This window comes from Sorex fumeus, unplaced genomic scaffold (genome assembly GCF_029834395.1).
Source record: "Sorex fumeus unplaced genomic scaffold, SorFum_2.1 ptg000073l, whole genome shotgun sequence".
Taxonomy (NCBI): domain Eukaryota; kingdom Metazoa; phylum Chordata; class Mammalia; order Eulipotyphla; family Soricidae; genus Sorex; species Sorex fumeus.
This window is the reverse complement of record NW_026606130.1, coordinates 15,547,021-15,570,057: the sequence shown is the minus strand read 5'-3', so window position 1 is coordinate 15,570,057 and position 23,037 is coordinate 15,547,021. Positions and strand designations below refer to the sequence as shown.

General features: G+C 40.3%; 1 protein-coding gene across 7 annotated transcripts in view; it reads right to left on the bottom strand.

The window, feature by feature from the left end:
- The window catches only part of ARHGEF9 (Cdc42 guanine nucleotide exchange factor 9), a 480,567-nt gene that overhangs the window by 276,502 nt on the left and 181,028 nt on the right, over positions 1-23,037 (bottom strand). For all 7 annotated transcript variants that reach the window (XM_056130045.1, XM_056130050.1, XM_056130046.1 and 4 more), the window contains one exon: positions 11,777-11,968. In XM_056130045.1, the coding sequence (XP_055986020.1) occupies positions 11,777-11,968 (192 nt within the window). The remainder of the gene's footprint in view (positions 1-11,776; positions 11,969-23,037) is intronic.

Here is a 23,037-nt window from a genome sequence, read left to right as displayed (position 1 = left end):
GTTGTAATCTGAATCTGAGACTCCCAATTCTGAATCTAGGGTTTATTTTTCTGATTAATTATATCATTTCCCCTGGGTTTTAGTTTACTAATGATACAATTCTATACTACTGCCTTATGGAGCAACTAGACACAGTTTTATCTACCCTTCTTTTTAAGTGTCTAAAGCTCCATTTGACACCTGTGGTTATAGTGTGGAAGAAAAAGACAATTTCTACTTAAATAATAAGCTAAAGCACGAATAATAAAGGAGATAGTGGATTCTTGGATTACCAAAATGTATTTGCTTAGAATGGTTGTATTTGGAAGTATCTGAGCTGTTATCTGTGAAGTTATCAATCGTTCCTTCAGATCTGAATGAGAGCCTGGCTGGGAAAAGTATTCTTGGGGAGGCATTCATTTCAATTACTATTTCACTTTATCCCACTTCTGTCGCAGTCCTGGAGGAATTAATCTGACAAATCTGGTGTAAATATTTTAAAAAGTTAAGTGAAGAATGCAATTCCGTTCACAATTATGCATCAGAACATTAAGTATCTCGAAATCAGCTTAACTAAAGAGGTAAAGGACCTCTACAGAGAAAACTAAAAAGCGCTACTTCACGAAATAAGAGGACACGAGGAAATGGAAACACATCCCCTGCTCATGGATTGGGAGAATTAACATTGATAAAATGGCAATACTCCATAAATCATTATACACATTCAATGTGATCCCTATAAGGATACCCATGACATTCTTCAAGGAAGTGTACCAAACTCTCCTGTAATTCATAAGAAACAACAAACCCCCAGAAATAGCTAAAGCAATTCTGGGGGGAAAGAAGACGGAAGGTATCACATTACCCAACCTCAAACTCTATTATAAAGTGGTAATAATTAAAACAGCATGGTACATGAACAAAGGCAGAGCCGCAGACTGGCTTGAATATCCTTACACACGCCCTCAAATATATGATCCTCTAATCTTTAATAAGGGATCAGAAAGGTAAAGTGGAAAAAGGAAAGCCTCTTTAACAAATAGTGTTGCCAAAACTGGTTGGCTAGGTGCAAAAAAATGGACTCAGACCTCTACCTAAAACCCTGACCAATAGTAAGATAAAAGTGGATTAAAGACCTCAATATCAGACCAGAATCCATAAGGGACATTGAAGACAAGGTCGGTAAATCCCTGCACGACATTGAAGCTAAAGGTATCTTCAAAGATGACATGCCACTGGCCAACCAAGTGAAACAGATAAGCAAATGACACTATTTTAAACTAAGAAGCTTCTGTACCTCAAAATAAACAGTGACCAGAATACAAAGACAATCTACAGAATGGGAAAGGATATTCACCCAATACCCATCTGATAAGGGGTTGATATCAAGGATATACAAGGCACTAGTTGAACTCTACAAGAAGAAAACATCCAAACCCATCAAAAAATGGGGCGATGAAATGAACAAATGAACAGAAACTTTCTCAAAGAAGAAAGCTGAATGGCCAAAAAGCACATGAAATAATATTCTTCATCACTAATCATCAGGGAGATGCAGATCAAAACAACAATGAAATATCATCTCACACCACAGAGACTGGCCCACATTCAAAAGAACAAAAACAACCTGTGTTGGCACGGATGTGGCGAGAAAGGGACCCTCCTTCACTGCTGTTGGGAATGCCGACTGGTTCAACCCTTTTGGAAAACAGTATGGGCGATTCTCAAAGATTAGAAATTGAGCTCCCATTTGACCCAGCAATACCACTCCTGGGAATATACCCCGGAGAGGCAAAAAAGTATAGTCGAAGTGACATATGCACTTGTTTGTTCATTGCAGCACTGTTTAAAATAGCCAGAATCTGGAAAAACCCAAGATCCCAAGAACAGATGACTGGCTAAAGAAACTTTGGTATATCTACACAATGGAATACTATGCAGCTGTTAGAAAAGATGAAGTCATGAAGTTTTCGTATAGTGGATCAACATGGAGAGTATCCTGCTAAGTGAAATGAGTCATAGCGGCACAGACAGAATGACTGCACTCATTCGTGGAATATAAAGTAACAGATTGGGAGACTAACAACCAAGGATAGCAGAGATAAAGAACAGGAGGATTGCTCCAGGGCTTGGAAGCCAGCTTCACATGCTGGGGGAAAGGCAGCTCAGATAAAGAAGGGACCACCAAGTAAAGGATATTTGGAGGACCCTCTCGGGATGGGAGATGTGTGTTAAAAGTAGACTATAGACCGAACATCATGGCCACTTCATTCTTGCATTGCAGACCACAACACCCTAAAGAAGAGGGAGATTAAAAGGAAATGCACCTGCCACAGAGGAAGGGAGGGGGGCTATAGAGGGCGTGATGGGAAAAATACTGGAAACATTGGTGGTGCAGAACGGGCACTAGTGGAGGGATGGGTAATCGACCATTGTATGATTGAAACGTAAGCACAAAAAGTTTGTAATTGTGTAACTGTAGGGGCTGGAGCGATAGCACAGAGGGTAGGGTGTTTACCTTGCACGCAGCTGACCCAAGTTTGATTCCAGCATCCCCTATGGTCCCCAAAGCACCACAAGGAATAATCCCTAAGTGCAGACCCAGGAGTAACCCCTGTGCACCGCCGGGTGTGATCCAAAACGCAAAAATTACCAAAAATGTCTGTAACTGTACCTCATGGTGATTCATTAAAAAATTTAAAAATTACAAAAAAGAGTGAACAGGGCAATGACATTATAGACAATGAACCATTAAAATTTTCTCTTCATTTTTCTGTAAGAAAAAACTTAAAAAATTAATTGAATCATCTGGAAATAGTTTCAAACTTGGTCATGATTGGTTTGACATATTATGTTCCAACACGTATTCCTTCAGCAGTGTATATTTATCATCACAGTGTCCAGAGTTATTCCTCTCTCCAACTTCAGGCTTCCTCAATGGCACTTTCCCTTCCTTTTTTCCATTTAATGCACTGTGATTTTCAATGCTGTTACTGAAAGGGTATCATGCATATCACTTAACCGTATTTTCAGCCGTGGTTCTTGTCTGGAGTGATTATTTCCAATTATTATTGTCATGTGCCTGTGGTCACAACCATGCAGAGAAGGTACCAGCAGAGGAACAAAGGCATGCGGGTCCTGGGGCTGAGATCTCCAAGCCTGCTCGGATCGGGGGTGAGCATCCTCCACCCAGATCCTCCATCTTCCAGTAGGCAGGGGTCACACCCACCAACTGGTCCCCTGGCGCCATGTAAACCCATCAACAGCTAGGACCCAGAGACTATAAAACTCAGCTCCCGGAAGTACACGGCTGCATTTGCGGCCGCAAGACATCTTATTATCTCATTCTTACTTTGGACAACCTGGCAGGCTACCAAATGTAACCTGCCCACACGGCAGAGTCTGGCAAACTCCCCGTGGCATACCCAATACGCCAAATACCAGTAACAATGATGGGTCTCATTCTTCTAACCCTGAAAGAGCCTTGAATATGGCACTTTTTAAAATCTCAGGGCTAGGCGAAGGAGACATTACTGGGGCCTATTCGAGTCAATCAGTGAGAAACAGGATGATCATGATCGATTGTGATCATTGTCATAGTGGTTCCTTCCCTGTCACCCCCCACCCATCACACACACACAACATTTATGTCTTAGCCTTTGTTTCTACTGTCCTTGGGTATTATTTTCATACTGTTTTCTTTATATATATGTGTGTATATGTATATATATGCATATATATGTTTATATATTATATATAAATTATATATAATGTTTGGTGTTATTAGAATGAACACTCGAGTGAACAGCATGTAGATAACAGACAATAGGCAGATCGGGTGATATTTGCCACTACTGAACACGTAATGAGATTTGGAGACGACCGCTAGACTAGAGCCATTACCAACTGGATTCCAAGGGAGGTCAAAAGATCGCATGGCCGCCCACCTACAAGATGGTCAGACCTCTTCGTCAAGACCCTGAATAATCGGTTTGAGGCTCTTCGTGTTCCTAGAACGAGCAGATGCCATTGGGCTATACTAACACCCAACAGGGGTGAATGGAGATGTTACTGGCACCTTCTCAAGCAAATTAATGAGTAACGAGATGTCAAGTGATCAAGTGATATTATATACATATATATGCGTATATTATATGCAGGTACTATATATGTATATAATGATAATGGAGGTCTGCTGGGCTGCTGGGAGCAGGCAGAGCATCTCTTGTCCCGGTTCCGTTGAGCCTGGAATCCAAGGTCACAGAGTTTCGCTTCCCTGGCTCTCTGGGGCTTCAACCCTGCATGAGTCCTGGCCTAACTGTCTGGAAACCGTCCTGGAGGGCATCCGCGACTGGGTAGTAGAGATAGTGGAGGTAATGGAGTTGGAGAAGTTCTATAATGAAGACCACACCTTCTACAAGATCTTCGTCGGTAATTTTATTGCCAAGATAGGACCGAGATGATCAGCTGAAGAACTCCACATCGGGACCCATGGCCTAGAATGGAATGAACAGGGTGAGAGACTGTCTGAGTTCATCATGTCGACCAAGACCATCCATGGTAACTAACAATTCCAGAAGGCCGAATCTAAACATTGGACATAGGAGTCTCCCGATGGACGGTTCCACAATGAAATTGCCCATATCATATTCAATCGAAGGTTTTGCCCGATCGATGTCGCTGTTGTCCCAAAATTCCAAACGGCGTCAGACCACCGTCTCCTTCGTGCAAAATTCTACTTCACAGAGCAGGGAGAAAGGGCTGCAAAGTTAAGAAGAGAACTCCCAGGACTACCACCAAGTGGGAGCTCTTTGGCATTATTGCAGAAACATGGGAAGATGCCGTTGTTGACAGCATTGTCGAGGAATACGATCAACTGTTCAGCGCTTCCATGATTGTGCGAGGAATTCTGAGTGAGAGATAGGCAAAAAAAAGGACAACTGTCTTTGAAAAGTCTCGAGCATATACGCCAACGTGGCTTGGCGCAAGCCCCAGGCAACCCCAAGTGAACGTCCGAGCTCGCAAAGCAGTGCAGTGAAGCAATAAAGGAAGACCTCAAAGAGAAAAGAGCAGCAGTGCTGGCAGATGTGGCAGAAGCTGGGAAAAGCATTCGCAACACCCGCCTGTCCTTTGCCAACTACAAGACCAAGATGACTGCCCTCCGACATCCTGATGGATCTATCACATCTTCCAGAAGGGCAATGGAGAAGATTATCCATGACTTCTACTTGGATCTCTTTGACAGCCACGTCCACTAGCACACATACCAAATTCCGCAGGATGGATATGTCATTCCCAAAGTTCTCCCTTCCGAAATCTGATGCACCATTTCATCGGTAAAGAATTGAACAGCACCTGGCCCAGACAAGGTCAGACCCGAACACCAGAAGAACCTGCCATCAGTACTCATCAATACACTGGCTCGGCTCTTCACACACTACCTGTCTGAATGCAAGGTTCTGTCCCAATGGAAAACCAGCAGGACTGTACTACTGTACAAGAATGGAGACATCCACGACACTGGCAACTATTGCCTGATCTGCCTGTGGTCTGTCATCTATAAGCTATTCACTCGAGTCATCCTGAATAGCATTAGTACAACACTAGATGAAGAACAACCATGTGAGCAAGCCAGTTTCCGAAAAGGATTTAGCACAATCAACCATATCTACACGATAACCAAGCTCATTGAAGTTTCCCGGGAGTTAAAGATGCCGTTCTGTCTAACGTTCATTGATTTAAAGAAGGCCTTTGATTCTTTTGAGACTGAAGCAGTCATCGAGACCCTAGCCAAAGAGGGCATTCAAAGTCAATACATCAGGATCCTACGTAAGCTGCATTGTGGATTCACTACCAGGACCTCACCATTCTACAGGGAGGTGATCACTGATTTCAAGAGAGGGGTTCAGCAGGGTGATACTATTTCCCTGAAACTCTTCCATGCCACCCTCGAGAACGTGATGCGACTACTGGAATGGGAAGAAATGGGAGTGAAGATAGACGGTCTGCAACTACACCACCTGCCCTTCGCTGATGACATCATTCCTATAACACCAAACATCAGCCAAGCGGCACAAATGCTAGCAGACTTCGACCGTGAGTGTGGAAGGGTCGGACTACAGCTGAATCTAACAAAGATAATATTTATGAGAAATGGTCTCGTTCCTGATATTTCTCTCAATGGGACTAACATCTCTGAATGAAACAGTTATGTGTACCTAGGTCGAGAAGTCAACATGACGAATGACCTGGCACCTGAGTTGCACAGGAGAAAGAGAGTGGCTTGGAACGCCTTCAAGAATGTCAAAGAAATAGCTAAGAGGACAAATAACCTCCAGCTCTGGACACATCTCCTCGATTTCGCTGTACTTCCTGCATTAACATAAGCCTCTGAGACCTGGGCCCTACGCAAACATGTTGAGAATGCTATTTGGGTCTCCCAAAGAGGAATTGAAAGAGCTGTGCTTGGAGTAACACACTTCACTCAAATGAGAGAAAGAATCCTAGGTTCTGACCTTCGTCGATGGTCAACAATCAGGGACACTGTCTCAATTGTCAAGACGTCAAAAATTAGATGGGCTGGACACGTAATGAGATTTGGAGATGACCGCTTGACTAGAGCCATTACCAACTGGATTCCTCAGGACATTCAAAAGATCACGTGGCTACCCTCCTATGAGATGGTCAGACTTCTTCATCAAGACCCTGAACGATCGATTTGAGGCTCTTCGTGTTCCTTGCCATTGGGCTACATTAGCACGTGACAGGGATGAATGGAGATGTTGCTGGCGCCCGCTCAAGCGAATCGATGAATAACAGGATGTCAAGTGATGTATGTATATATTATATATAATACATGTATATTTCCTACAAATGACTGTGATCATTCTGTTTCTGTCCTTTGAGTCATTTCTCTCAGCATGTCCATTTATGTATAAGCAAATTTCAGGTCTTCATTTTTCCTTACAATTGCATAGTATTCTGCTGTGTACGATAGCACAGCGGGTAGGGTGTTCGCCTTACACGCGGCCAACATGGCCGACCCGAGTTCGATTCCTCCGCCCCTCTCGGAGAGCCCGGCAAGCTACCGAGAGTATTGGATATGCCAGACACAGTAACAACAAAGTCTCCAATGGAGACGTTACTGGGCCCGCTCGAGCAAATCGACGATCAACGGGAGGGCCTTTACCTTTACCTTTACCTGCTGTGTACATACACCATAGTTTCTTTGTCCACTCATCTGTTATCATTGGCTATTGTGAATAGCACTACAATGAACACAGGAGTGCAGATGCCTTTTCTTCCTTGTGTTTTTTTGGGTTGTTAGGTATATTCCCAGGAGCAGTATTGCTTGGGTCATATGAAAGCTCAATTTCTAGAGTTTTGAGGAATGTCCATATTATTTTCTAAAAAGGCTGGAGGAGTGAACATTCTGACCAGTGGTGAATGGAAGTGTAGGGCATCTTTTTCAATGCTGACTCCTGGGTCTGCACTCAGGTATTATTACTGGCAGTGCACACAGGGCCATATTGGACACTGACGATTGAGCCCAGGTCTGCTGTGCCTTACTACTGCCAAGGCTAACCTTTAATTTTTCCTTTCTTTTTCTGATCTTGGGTCACAACCTGAAGGACTTGCTCACAGATCGCTCCTTTTAAAATAATTTTTATTGGATTAACCTGAAATATAATTTCAAATTTTCTTGATTACATTTAAGGCATATGTTACTTGAGCACCAATCCCTCCAACAGTGAAAATGTTCCACCACCATTGTTCCCAGTGTCCCTCCATCCTACTCCCCGCCTCTGTGAAAAGTACAATAATTCTTTCTCTCCGTCTAACTTTGGGCATTATTATTTTCAATACAGATACTAAAAGGCCATCATTTTTGGTTCTTGGTCTACTTTCAGCAGATATCCAGGTGATCCCTCCAATCATAATTTACTTGTGGTCCCTTCTCTATACCAACTGCATTTTTCCTGAACATGTAGTGCCAGTTTCCAAACCGTGGTATGTTCCTCTTGTCCCTTATCTCTACTGTTCTTGGGTGTTAATCTCATGCTACTTTATATTCCAAAGATGAGTGCAGTTATTCTATGTCTGTCCCTCTCTTTCTGTCTAATTTCACTTTGCATGATACACTCCATGTCCATCCACCTCATGATTTCATGATTTCATCTCTTCCAACAGCTGCATAGTATTCCTTTGTGTGGATGTACCAGAGATTCTTTAACCAGTCATCTTTTCTCAAGCACTCGGGTTTTATTTAGTTTCTGGCTATTGTGAATAATACCACTTGGTATTCCCACAAACAATGAATGAGAATTCCTTTTTCCCAACATCCACACCAGCATTTGTTGTTCTTCTTGTTATTGATGTGTGCCAGTTTCTGTGATGTAAAATTATAACTCATTGCTGTTTTGATTTTTATCTCCCTGATGATTAGCTATGGAGAGCATTTTTCATGTGCCTTTTTGCCATTTGTATTTATTTTTAGGAACTTTATGATTATATCTTCTCCATATTTTTTGATGGGGTTACATTTTTTTCTTGTAAAGTTCTAGTAATGTTTCTTTTTTACATCATAGATATATTTGTTATTTGATGAGCTTTATGTTTATTCTCCTCATTTTTGGATAGGGTTTGATTTTTTATGGGTATTGGGTAAATATCTTTTTCCCATTCCGTGGGCTCTTTCTGTATTTTGGTCACTGTTTATTTTGAGGTGCAGAAGCTTTTTAGTATAAATTAGTGCCATTTGTTTATATTTGTTTCCACTTGCTTTGTCAATCCTTGAAGATACTTTTAGCCTCAGTATCATGGAGGGTTCTGTCAACATTTTCCTTCATGTAGCTTATGGATTCAGTTGTGCTATTAAAGTCTTTTGTTGTTGTTGAAAATGATTATGACAATGGTTTTATTTTTTTATTTTTTTCTTCTATATTTTAATTTTTTTAGTGAAACAACATGAGGGACAGTTGTAGACTTACACATGTTTGTGCGAGGGTTTCAGATATACAATGATTGAGTACCCATCCCTCCACCAGTGCCCATTCTCCACCACCACTGATCCCAGTATCCCTCCCGCCACCCATTCCCCAACTCCCAACCTAACTCTGTGGCAGGGTATTCCCTTTTATTCTCTCTCTCCTTTTGGGTGCTGCTGTTTACAAAAGAGGCAGTGAGTGGCAATCATGTTTGGTCTATAGTATACTTTCAGCATGCATCTCCCATCTCGGGAGGATCCTCCCAACACCCTTTATTTGGTGCTCCCTGCTCTATCTGAGCTGCCTTTTCCCCTAGCGTGTGCAGCTGGCCTCCAAGCCATGGAGTAAACCTCCTGGTACTTATCTCGCCTACATTTGGCTGTTAGTCTCCTATTTTGTTATTTTATGTTCCCCAGATGAATGCAATCTTTCTATGTCTGTCACTCTCTTTCTGAGTCATTTCGCTTAGCATGATACTTACCACGTAGTACCACTTGTATAAAAATTTCATGCCTTCATCTTTTCTAACAACTACATAGTACTCCACGGTGTAGATGTACCAAAGTTTATGTAACCAGTCATCTGTTCTAGGGCACTCAGGTTTTTTCCAGATTCTGGCTATTGTAATGAGTGCTGCAATGAACAAACAAGTGCAGATGTCACTTCTACTATACTTTTTTTTTGCCTCTCTGGGATATATTCCCAGAAGTGGTATTGCTGGGTCAAATGGGAGCTCAATTTCTAATTTTTTGAGAATCATCCATACTGTTTTCCAAAAGGGCTTAACCATACGGCATTCCCACCAGCAATGAAGGAGGGTCCGTTTCTCGCCACATCCACAACAACACCAGTTGCTTTTGTTCTTTTGGATGTGGGCCAGTCTCTGTGGTGTGAAATAATATCTTATTGTTGTTTTGATCTGCACATCTCTGATGATTAATGATGTAGAGCATTTTTCATGTGCCTTTTAGCTATTTGGATTTATTATTTGAGAAAGTTTCTGTTCACTTCGTTGCCCCAATTTTTGATGAGGTTGGATGTTTTCTTCATGTGGAGTTCAACCAGTACTCTATTTATCCTTGATATCAACCCCTTGTCAGATATCTATTGGGTGAATATCCTTTTCCATTCTGTAGAATGTCTTTGTATTTTGGTCACTGTTTCTTTTGAGGCACAGAAGCTTCTTAGTTTAATATACTCCCATTTGTCTATCTCTGTTTTCACTTGCTTGGGCAGTGGTGTGACATCTTTGAAGATACCATTAGCTTTAATGTCATGGAGGATTTCAACAACTTTGTTTTCAATGTACCTTATGGATTCCAGTCTGATGTTGAGGTCTCTAATCCATTTTTATCTAACTTTTGTACATGGTGTTAGGCAGAGATCTGAGCCCAATTTTTGCTTGTAGCTGTCCAGTTTTGCCTACACAATTTGTTAAAGAGGCTTTCCTTGCTCCACTTCACATTCATTGCCCCCTTCTCAAAGATTAGATTATAATATGCTTGGGGAGAGATGTCAGTACACTCAATCCTGTTCCATTGGTCTGCAGCGCTGCCTTTGTTCAAGTACCATGCTGTTTTAATTATTACTGCTTTGTAGTAGAGTTTGAAGGTAGAGAGGTTGATTCTTCCTATTTTCTTTTTCCCAAGAATTGCTTTAGCTATTTGTGGGGGCTTATTGTTCTATGAATTTCAGGAGTGTTTGCTCCATTTCTTTGAAGAATGTCATTGGTATCATTATAGGGATCACATTGAATTTGTACAATGCTTTGGGAAGTATTGCTATTTTGACAATGTTAACTCTCCCGATCCATGAGCAGGGGATATATTTCCATTTTCTACTGTCCACTTATATTTACTGAAGCCATGGACTTTTGGGTATTGATTTTATAGCCTGACACTTTACTATAAAATTTTATTGAACTTACTGATTTTGTCCTCAACAGCTGTTACTCTGCTGCTGAGACCTTCCAGTTTGTTCCCCATTTCACTTACCAGGTTTTTCAAATCTGTGATTTTTGTTTGTATTTTTATTTGTAGTTGTATTTTTCTTCTTTCTACTCTCATATCCTCATTTTGTTTTCGGTGGGTTCCATTTTTTCTTTTAAAAATTGAATCATGGTGATAAATAGAATTTAAAAGCTTTTCATGATCAGGTTTCATTCACATAATGTTCAATACATTATTATTTTTGCAGAAATCTTTATTTCTTCTCTGATTTCCTCTTTGACTTGAAAGAAGAATTAAGACTTGCACATCCAAACTTTAGACCAAATAGACTTATCTCACTGAGTTCTCTACTAAACCTTCAATTAATTGTTCTTCAAATGATAGAAGGGGAGTAGCAACCTCAGATATCACAAAAGAATACTATTAAATATGTAACCCACCCCAGAACGAGAATTTAGAACTTAGGGGATAGGAGAAAAGGTTTGCATCTTCAGATTCAATAAGTTCTTCCAGTATCCCTGTTTAAATTTATGAACCTCGTGCTTCAGAGGATGTTTTTTCTTTAATAAATGATACCAGGATCTTGTATATGGTTGCAATAACTGGAGAAGCATCAAAGAGATTTTAAATGGATATATAAAGGAGAAAAATGTACTTTAGGGGATAACGAATAAATATGAATATATCATATGTATTCCAAACTATTTGGACTGTCAGAACTCTGTATGGCCTTTTATATCAGGATTATAAAAGGCTATATATAGTCTTTTATAATAGTAATCCTGATTCAAGTTTTACTATAACAGGTAGTAATTACAAGTAGTAATTACTATCACATGTATTAATCACAGCTGAACCTACCTCACAAATATCTTTCAGGTGCTTGATGTAATGACGTTCAGTGCTCATAATCTCATTGATGACATTGGCCCGCATCTGGTCCCGGTTCTGTAGTGGCCGGCCCAGACAAAGGCAGTCCGAGTTGGGGTCCAGGTGCCCATTCTGCACATCACTCGCTCCTTCCTCTACTCCATCCTCCTGATTAACCCAGAGCTGTGGAAACAGTAAGCAAATAATAGATTAGCTTACTGTGTTTTTGTTTTTGTTTCTGTTTGGGGGCCCTATAACCAACTTTCTTCTTTGATAAGTTTTCAGACACATAGTAATAAGAGGAAAAATTACCTTATTCAGATTTTCACAGAACGTCCAATCAGAGGCACCGCTAAACTTAAAGTAAGGGCTGACTTAATAGTGGCATGAGTTCCTGTGCATGAATTCTATTCTAAGTATTTGGAAATATTTATGGAAAATGGAGAATAGAGAATTAGCACAAATCATCCCTACATACTTGTTGCTAATGAGAGTCTCAGAGGACATAAGAGACTGGAATGCAGCAAAAAAGGACTAGACAATATATTTTTATGTGTTGTAGCTGGATTATTGTCCAAACATACCCCACTGAACTGGTATGGACATCTTAAAAACAGGGCTTTTGATGTTTATGCATATCGGATAATGGACAAAAATTAACATTTAACTATAAAATTTCTTGGAAGTACAAATTTTAAAATTCCTCAAGGCTATAATGGAGATGAGAGAGTGTTCCCTCATACTGTCTGTTTCTTGTGCTTTTACTACATACTGAACACTGTCTTAAGAACTTTCAACAAGCTGTATTATTTAGTACTCTAGACTTGTATCACTATGATCACAACATACAAGGATAAGACTAAAGCTCACTGGAAGCAGAGGATTTTAGATAGAGCAAGATGGTCTGAATCTACGCTTAAGCGTTATGCTAAATTTGTGTGTCTCTGGTTCTACAGAGGCTGGGAAACAGGAAATATCTAGGATCAAACTGAGATAATAATTATAACTATCAGAAATTGGCACAGCTCACGAAGTTGAAAATATTCATTTCAATTTGTAAATAAAATGATAGACACAATACAGCCTCTGTGGATGCTAGCTAGATATTTCTGCATAAAGGGTGAATCAACTTTATTCATGAAGATTGCTAATTTCACCTTAATTTTGGGAAGGGAAAAGGGAGAAAAGAACCAAACCGAAGGAAGAATGGTGAATTATGCCAGGGAAATTAGCCAAAGACCTTTCCCATTTTCTCGTGATAGCACAGTGGTAGGGCGCTTGCATTGTGTGCAGCCAGCCTGGCTAAACCAGGTTCGATTCCTCTGCCCCTCTTGGAGAGCCCGACAAATTACCTAGAGTATCTCACCTGCGCGCCAAAGCCGGGCAAGTTACCTGTGACGTATTCAATATGCCAAACAGAGTAACAACAAGTCTTTAAAAAAATGGAGACGTTACTGGGCCCGTTCAAGCAAATCGATGAACAATGGGAGGACGGTGTTTGTTTGTTTGTTTGTTTGTTTTTAATAAATAATCCAGCTCTCCTTTTCAAACCCTTCAGCTTTCCGCACATTCCTGTTTCTGGAGAGATTCAGGAATTTACATGTATTGCCACAGAGTTGCCACAAAACCTGTTGGTTAGTGGCTTTAGGAGAGAGGTTTGGAGATGGTGTTAGAGACTATTTTCGACTCATCCAGATACCCGCTTGGCGGCAGGGCCCCATCCTGTGGCTGCGTGTCTAACTAGACAGCCCCCCTCGAGAATGGCCGGTTTACATCCTTGGTCTGTGGGGGATGGGAATTGAGGCACACCACGCAAACCCAAATCTGAACCATTCCAGGCACCCTTTGCACACTCGTGCAGGTACCTGCCTGGCGGCAAGGTCCCTTCCGGGGGCTGCGCGTATAACTAGACCCTCCCAAGAATGGCAGGTTTACATCCTTGGTCTGCGGAGGACGGGAATTGAGGTACACTGTGTGAACCCAAAGCTGAACTGTTCCAGGCACCCTCTGCTCACTCATCCAGGTACCCACCCGGTGGCAGAGCCCCCTACCAGAGCCCCAGCCACATTAGAGTTATTCCCCCTTACATTTCCCATAGGACCCATAAGTTCCTCTCTTAGATGAAACTTTCACTAGGTTACCTTAATCACCAGAAACACATTAGCCAATAATTCATTAAGCCCATGTCATTTAAGCCTGCATCATAAGCTGAATAGTAACAGTGAGCATGAAGGGTTAAAACACACAGGTCACAATGATAAAGAAACGCAGAAGCCCACCAAGTTTACTTATTGAAGAGGCTAGCCCAGAAGACCCCAAGAGTAATGAAGTGCTAGACAAACTCTCTGAAAAGGAATTTAGAACGGAGCTACTGAGGATGCTTAGGGAGCTAAGAGAAACAATGGAAAGCAAGACCAATAAAAGACAGGAGAATTTGAAGATAGAAATGTGGAAAATGCAAACAAAATTACAAACGGAAATGCCAGACCTGAAAAAACTGGCAGTGAATTGAAAAACTCAGTGGAAGGCCTCAGCAGCAGAGTAACAACTGAATCTGTGAACTCCAAGATGAAATGCAACAACTCTCCAGGAAAGAGCAGAAAATGGAAGAGACTCACAGTCTGGGAATAGATGGCAAGAGAAGATCCTGATGAAGCAAAGAGGAGTAAAATAAGAATTATTGGAGTCCCGGAGGTACAGGAAAAAAACCCTGATAAAGAAGAAACTGTCAATGACATCATTGCTACAATGTTTCCAGAACTGAAGAAAACTTGTGACCACATTCAGGAGCCCAAAGGGTACCAGCTAGAAGAAATTCGAATAAAAATACCCCAAGACACATACTGATCAAAATGACCAAAACCTTAGATAGAGACAAAATTCTAAAAGCAGCAAGATCAAAGAAAGAAGTTGCTTATAAAGGAGCATCCTTAATATTCACACCTGATTTGTCTGATGAAACCCTCATGTCCCGAAAACAGTGGTGGGATATAGTGAAAAAAACTCAATGAAATAAATGCCTCACCAAAAATATTTTACCCAGCGAGACTCTCATTCAACACACAAGGAACAACACAGTTTCACAGACAAACAACAGCTCAGGAACTTCATAGACTCAAAACCATGGTTAGAAGAGCAACTAAATGGGCTACTTGAAGACAAGACAGGCCCCTCAAGTACACCAAATTTTAACAGAAAAATGGGTCAAAACCCCATGACCATAATCTCTCTCAACATCAATGGGCTAAACACACCAATTAAAAGACACACAGTTGCAGGATGGAATAGAAAATTGAACTCAACATTCTGCTGCCTGCAAGTAACACATCTCAAGAGTCAAAGCAAACACAGGCTCAGAATCAAAAGCCGGAAAACAATCCCACAGGCAAATAACTCCCATAAAAAGCTGGGATAACCATCCTAGTATCAGACCACATTGATTTCAGACTGAAGAAGGTCACAAGAGACAGTGAAGGCCATTTCTTATTGATCAAGGGATATGTAGAATAGGAAGAACTTACAATACTAAATGTATATGTACCTAATGAGGGACCAGCAAAGTACTTAAAACAACTACTCATAGACTTGGAGAAAGACATTTATAGCAACACAATACTAGTGGGAGACTTCAAGACCACTTTATCACCTCTTGATGGATCAACCAGACTCAAGCTTAGCAAGGACATATTCATCTGAGGGGAAATTTTTTTTAAAAAGGGATTTAGTAGATATATGCAGGGCACTTCATCCTTAAAAAGCTGAATATCCATTCTTCTCAAGTGTGCATGAAACATTCTCCAAGATAGACCACATGCTGAGCCACAAAACATAGCTCCATAAAATTCAGAAGAAAAACATTGTACCAACTATCTTCTCAGAGCACAATGCGCTGAAATTAGAAGTAAATCACACACACAGACAGAAAACTAAATCACACAGCTAGAAATTAAACAGTTCACTATTGGACAAAGAGTGGCTTAGAAAGGAAATCAAAGAGGAAATCAAAAGATTCCTGGAAACGAACGAATATGAGGACACGAGTTACCAAACTTATGAGACACATAAAAGCTGTGTTAAGATGAAAATTTATAGATCTAAAAGCATTCCTCAGGAAGGAGGTGCAAGCCCACATAAGTAACCTAACCTCACGCTTAAGAGCTTGGAGAAGGACCAACAAAAGGAGCCCAATCTGAATAGGAGGAAGGAAATAACAAAACTCAGAGCAGAAAATAATGAGATGGAAACCCAAAAAACAATCCAAAAGATCAATGAAACTAAGAGCTGGTTCTTTGAGAAAATAAACAAGATCAATGAGCCTCTAGAAAACTCACAAAAAAGGGAGAGAGAAAACCCTAATAAACCGAATCAGAAATGAAAAGGGGATCATTACAACAGCAACTACAGAAATTTAAAGGATCCTCGGGGAGTATTTTGAGAAGCTTTAAGACACGGAACATAAAAACCTCGAGGAAATAGATAAATTCTTAGATTCCTATAGCCTCTCAAAGCTGAACCAAGAAGACCTGGAATACCTGAACAGACCTATCACCATCAAGGAAATTGAAACGGTAATAAATATTCTCCCCAAGCACAAAAGTCCTGGCCCAGATGGATTCACTAGTTAATTCTTCCAAATCTTTAAAGAGGGATTACTCCCAATCCACTTGAAGCTTTTCCATGAAATTGAAATATCAAAAACACTTCCGAACAGTTTCTATAAAGCAAATATCACCCTGATACCAAAAGCGACAGAGATACTACAAAGAAAGAGAATTACAGACTGATATTCCTGATGAACACAGACGCAAATATCCTCAAAACACTATTAGCAAATAGAATTCAATGACTCATTAAAAAGATTATACACCATGACCCAGTAGGATTCATACCAGTGATGCAAGGATGGTTTATCATTCGCAAGTCAAGCAACATAATCATCATATCAAAAAAGAAAAGATAAAATACATATGATCATATCAATAGATGCAGAGAAAGCAATTAACAAGATCCAGCACCAGTTTATGATGAAACCCTCAGCAAAATAGGCATTGAAGGAACTTTCCTCAAAATAGTCAAAGCCATCTACCACAAGCACATGGCAAGTATCATTCTCAATGGGGAAAAACTAAAAGGCTTCCCTCTAAAATCGGGCACAAGACAAGTTTGCACACTTTTGCCACTTCTATTCAATATAGTACTGGAAATTCTGGCCATTGCAGTTAGGCAAGAGAAAGGTATCAAGGGAATACAGATAGGAAAGAAAGAGGTCAATAGCACTATTTGCATACTTTATGACACTATACTTAGAAAACCCTAAAGACTCTACAGAAAAGCTCCTAGAAACAATAGGTCGGTTTAGTAAAGTGGCAGGCTACAAATCAACACCCAAAAGTCCACGCGTTCTTGTATAAAAAATAACGAAAGAGAAAAAAGAGACCTTAAAAAACAACCCCTTTCCCATTCTGCAGACTGTCTTTGTATTTTGGTCACTGTTTCTTTTGAGTTGCAGAAGCTTCTTAGTTTAAGATAGTTTAAGTCCCATTTATCTATCTGTGTTTTCATTTGCTTGGCCAGCAGCATGACATATTTGAACATACCATTAGCTACAATATCATGGAGGGTTTTGCCAACTTTGTCTTCAATATACCTTATGGATTCCGGTCTAATCCAACCCTATCAAAAATGGGGTGACAAAATGAACAAAACTTTCCCAAAAAAGAAATCCGAATGGATAAAAGGAACATGAGAAAATGCTCTACATTATTAATCAGCAAGGAGATGCAGATCAAAACAACAATGAGATATTTCACACCACAGATACTGGCCCACATCCAAAAGAACAGAAGCAACCTGTTCTGGTGCGGATGTGGCGAGAAAGGGACCCTCCTTCACTGCTGGTGGGAATGCCGACTGGTTCAGCTCTTTTGGAAAACAGTATGGATGATTCTCAAAAAATTAGAAATTGAGCTCCCATTTGACCCAGCAATACCACTCCTGGGAATATATCCCAGAGAGACAAAAAAGTATAGTCGAAGCGACATGTGCACTTGTTTTTTCATTGCAGCACTCTTTACAAGAGCCAGAATCTGAAAAAAAAAACTGAGTGGCCAAGAACAGATGACTGGTTAAAGCAATTTTGGTACATCTACACAATGGAGTACTATGTAGCTGTTAGAAAATATGAAGTCATGAAATTTACATACTAGTGGTACTACATGGAAAGTATCATGTTAAGCGAAATGACTCAGAGAGAGAGAGCGAGAGTGGTAGACATAGAAAGATTGCATTCATCTGGGAAATATAAAGTAACAAAATAGGAGACTAATACCCAAGAATAGCTGAGATAAGTACAAAAAGTTTCACTCCATGGTTTGGAGGCCAGCCGCACATGCTAGGGGAAAAAGGAGCTCAGATAGAGAAGGGAGCACCAAATAAAGGGTGTTGGGAGGATCCTTTCAGGATGGGAGAAGCATGCTGAAAGTAGACTATAGACCAAACATGATTGCCACTCAATGCCTCTTTTGCAAACCACAACACCCAAATGGAGAGAGAGAACAAAAGGGAATGCCCTGCCACAGAGGGAGGGTGGGATGGGGGGATGGGAGGGATACTGGAAACCGTGCTGGTGGAAAATGGGCTCTATTGGGGGGATGGGTATTTGATCATTGTATAATTGAAATCCAAGCACAAAAATCTGTAAGTCTACAACTGTACCTCATGGTGTTTCACTAATAAATTTTTTTTAAAAATCCCGTTTCCAAGAGTACCTCAGAAAATTAAGTACCTCAGAATCAGCTGAAACAAAGAGGCAGAGGACGTATACAAGAAAAATTACAAAACACTACTTCAAGAAATAAAAGAGGACACTAGGTAATGGAGACACATCCCCTGCTCATGGATAGGGAGGATTTACATTATCAAAATAGCAATACTGCCCAAAGCACTATACAAATTCAATGCAGTCCCTTTCAGGATACCCATGATATTTTTCAAAGAAATAGACAAAACACTCCTGAAATTCATGTGGAACAATAAACTCCCATGAATAGCTAACTGAACTAAATATTCTGTCACAGACTCCGAAATATATGACCACTTCATCTTTGAAAGGAGCAATAAATGTGAAGTGGAACAAGGAAAGCCTCTTCAACATTGGTGCTTGGAAAACTAGATAGCTACCTGCAGAGAAAATGAACTCTGACCTCTGTCTAATGCTAGGCACAAGTGTCAGATTAAAGTGGGTTAAGACCTCAATATCAGACATGAATCCATATGTTACATAGAGGAAAATGTAGACAGAACTCTCCACGACATTGGAGCTAAAAGCATCTTTAAGGATGAAACAGCACTGACCATGCAAGTGGAAACAAACATAAACAAATGGGACAACATCAAACTAAGAAGCTTCTGCACTTCAAAAGAAACAGTTACCAAACTACAGAAAGAGCCCAAAGAATGGGAAAGAATATTTACCCAATACCCATCTGATAAGGTATTAATATCCAGGATACACTAGTAGAATTGTACAAGAAATTAATCCTCCAACCCCATCAAAAAATGGGGAGAAGGAATGAACAGAAATTTCCTCAAAAAAGAAATACAAATGGCCAAAAGGCACATGAAAAAATGCTCCACATAGCTAGCCAACAGGGAGATACAAATGAAAACAACAATGAGATATCATCTCACACCACAGAGACTGGCACACTTTCAAAAGCACAAAAGCAACCAGTGCTGGAGTGGATGTAGGGTAAAATGGACACGCTTCTACTCTTGGTCGGAATGCCCACTAGTCCAGTCTTTCTAGAAAACAATATGGACAGTCCTTCATAAACTAGAAATTGAGCTTCCATATGACCCCACAATACCACTTCTGGGAATATATCCCAAGGATGTAAAGCACAGTAGAAATGACATCTGTACCTATATGTTCATTGCAGCACTGTTCACAAAAGCCAAAATCTGGAAACAACCAAGTGCCCTAGAACAGATGACTGTTTAATGAAACTTTGCTACATCTACACAATGAAATACTATGCAGAATTCAGGAGAGATGCAGTCATGAACTTTGCTTATAAATGGATAGACATGAAGAGTATCATTCTAAGTGAAATGAGTCAGAAAGAGAAGTACAGACATAGAAGTACAGCACTCATCTGTGGAGTATTAAACCATATAACATGAGGGTAACACATACGAATTATAGATACACGGGACAGATAGATTGCTCCCTAGCTGGTATCCTGCCCCATGAACAAAGGGTGAAGGCAGGTGGAATAGAGAAGGGATCACTAAGAAAAAGATGGCTGGAGGAATCGGTAGGGATGGGAGATGTGTGCAGAAATTAGATAAAGGACAAAACTTGATAACCTCTTATGGTCTGTATTGCAAACCATAACGCCCAAAAGTAGAGAGAGATTATGGGGAATCATGTCTGCCATGGTGGCTGGGGAGGGTGGGAAAGGGTTTGTATACCGGTGATATTGGTGGTGGGAAATGTGCACTGGTGGAGGCATGGGTGTTTGATAATTTTGTGATTGTAACCCAAACACGAAAGCTTGTAACTATCTCACGGTGATTCAATAAAATTAAAAAAAAATAGTGACTATTTTCAAGAGTTTACTAGTTTATTGATCAAAAACTTTACTACTAAAATCAGAGGACAGATATGTTCATTGTTGAAATCCACAAAGCAATAAGAATTATAGCATTAATAATAAATAATGAAGATAATATTTAATAAGAACTTTCCATAAAACCAGAAATTATTACAAAATATTTGAAAAATAAATGTGCATAAAAACAAATAGTAGAAGACATTAATGACAGGAATATGTGTTTGTATTGGCACATCGAAATTAGTTAGTGGAGTGGAATTAGTGGAATATAATAGGTTAAATTTTGGGGGATTTTGAAGGCTATATGTCAGCTCACTTTTAAGTTTACTGAGAACTCTCCATAAATTTTTCCCACGAGATTTGAATCAGACAATGTTTCAGCAGTGGATGAAAGTTCCTTTTATCACCACATCCTCACCGACACAGAATGTTCCCACTATTTTTGACATGTGTCATTCTCACTTGTGAGCGATGGAATATCATTGTTGTTTTGAATTGGATTTTCCTAATCATAAAGGATGCTGAGAAATTTTTATATGCCTACTGGAAATAGTCCTGTCTTCCTCTGAGAAGTCTCTGTTCATGTACTTTCCCCATTTTTGATAGAGATTTTGGACTTTTTGATCACTATTTGTGCTACTTAATATTTCCTAAATATATAAAATATATTTATTTATATTATGGTTTGGATTCAAATACTTTTCCATTCAGTTAGCTATTTTTGTCTTAGCCTGTGCTTATTTTGCCATGAAGAAACTCTTTAATATTACCAAAATGCTGTCCCATTGTTTATTTTTTTATTCTGTTGCCTTTGCCAATTATATTACATCACTGATGATAAATTTGAGGTCAAAAACTTGGAGGGTGCTTCTAATATTTTCTTCAATGTACGTTATAGTTTTCAGTCAAAATACAAAGTGTCTGACCCACTTGAAAGGACAAGTTTTGAGATATGGATCCAATTTTTTGTGTGTGGTTATCAAATTTTTCATCACTATTTGTTAATGTGGGTATCTTTACGCCATTTCATGATTTCTGTTCATTCATCAAAAATTAAGTGTCCAGCTCTTCCTCTTCGTCCCACAAGCTGAGCTAGTCTTCTCCCCCCCACCCAGGACAGTTTATCCGTCGCTTCTCGAACCCGGGACTTAGATTTCTCCCGTCCAGCCCCCCAGGCATCCTCTCAGACCTTGGGAGACAAAGCAGCTCTGAGCCTCTGCCTCTTTCTCTTCATCCCCCAAGGTGAGCTGGTCTTCTCCCCCACCCAGTCTTTACTCCCCGCACACACACCAGGTTCCCGCGGGGGCATGGCCGCTTTATAAGTGGGTGTGGCTTCTGTAGTGGTGGGCGTGGCCTAATTTTCAGCGGGCCAACACTCTTGGGGTCGCAGATAGTTTAGTGATACAAAGGAATCTAGTCCCCACACTCACACTCCAAAACGAAGAAACAACTTAAATCCCCACCACAAGGGGAGGTCGATGCAAAGAGTCCAGAAGCCTCTGTAAGTGCTATTCACCTAAGGAACCTCTATGAGAAAGAATTCAGATATGAAGATATTAAGATGTTCAAACAACTCAATGAAACAGTCTGACAGTTATCCAGTAAATTCAAGAGAGGATATGAAAGAAACAATGAATCGGAAAATCGAGAAAATACAGGAAGAAATGAGAGAAGAAATTGGAAAGCTACACACAGAAATGTCACGAATCAAGGATTCCATAGATGAAATAAAAAACTCAATGTGTGCCCTCAAAAGCAGAATGACCACAGCTGAGGAAAGAATCAGTGAGCTGGAAGATCAGCTGCACCAAGCCAACAGGCAACAACAAAAATTGGCAAAGGACCTCAGAATAGCTCTAGAGAGAATCAGAGTCCTAGGAGACAATTCCAAGAGGAACAACATAAGAATCATTGGAATACCCGAAGCTCAGGGAAACAATCCCAATGAAAAAGCCATGATAAAACAAAACATCGCTGAAAAATTCCCAGATTTCAACGATGCAGCCATTCAGATTCAAGGAGTCCAAAGGGTGCCAGCTAAAAGAGATGCTAAAAAATACACTCCAAGACATATCATAGTTAGAATGATTGATGCTGCCAATAGAGACACAATATTGCAAGCAGAAAGGTCTAAGAAGGAAATCACATACAAAGGAGCACCCCTTAGATTCACAGCAGATCTATCAGAGGAAACCCTCCAAGTCCGAAGGCAGTGGTGAGATATAGTGAAAAAACTCACTGAAATGAATGCTTCACCAAGAATACTCTAGCCAGCTAAACTCTCACTCAAAATAGAAGGAATGGTACACTATTTTCTAGATAAACAGGAGCTCAGGAACTTCATAGACTCAAAATCAAACCTAAAACAAGGGCTAACGGGGGTTCTATAAGACAACACAAACCCTACAACCACAGAAGGCCCTTACAAAAAGATGACACAAAACCTGATAAAACTAATCTCTCTCAATGTCAACGGTCTAAATTCACCATTTAAGAGACACGGAGTGGCAAAATGGATTCAGAGAGAGAACCCAACATACTGCTGCCTACAAGAAACTCATCTCAACAGTCAGAGCAAACCCAGACTCAAAGTCAAAGGATGGAAAACAATCCTGCAATCAAACAGCTCCCTCA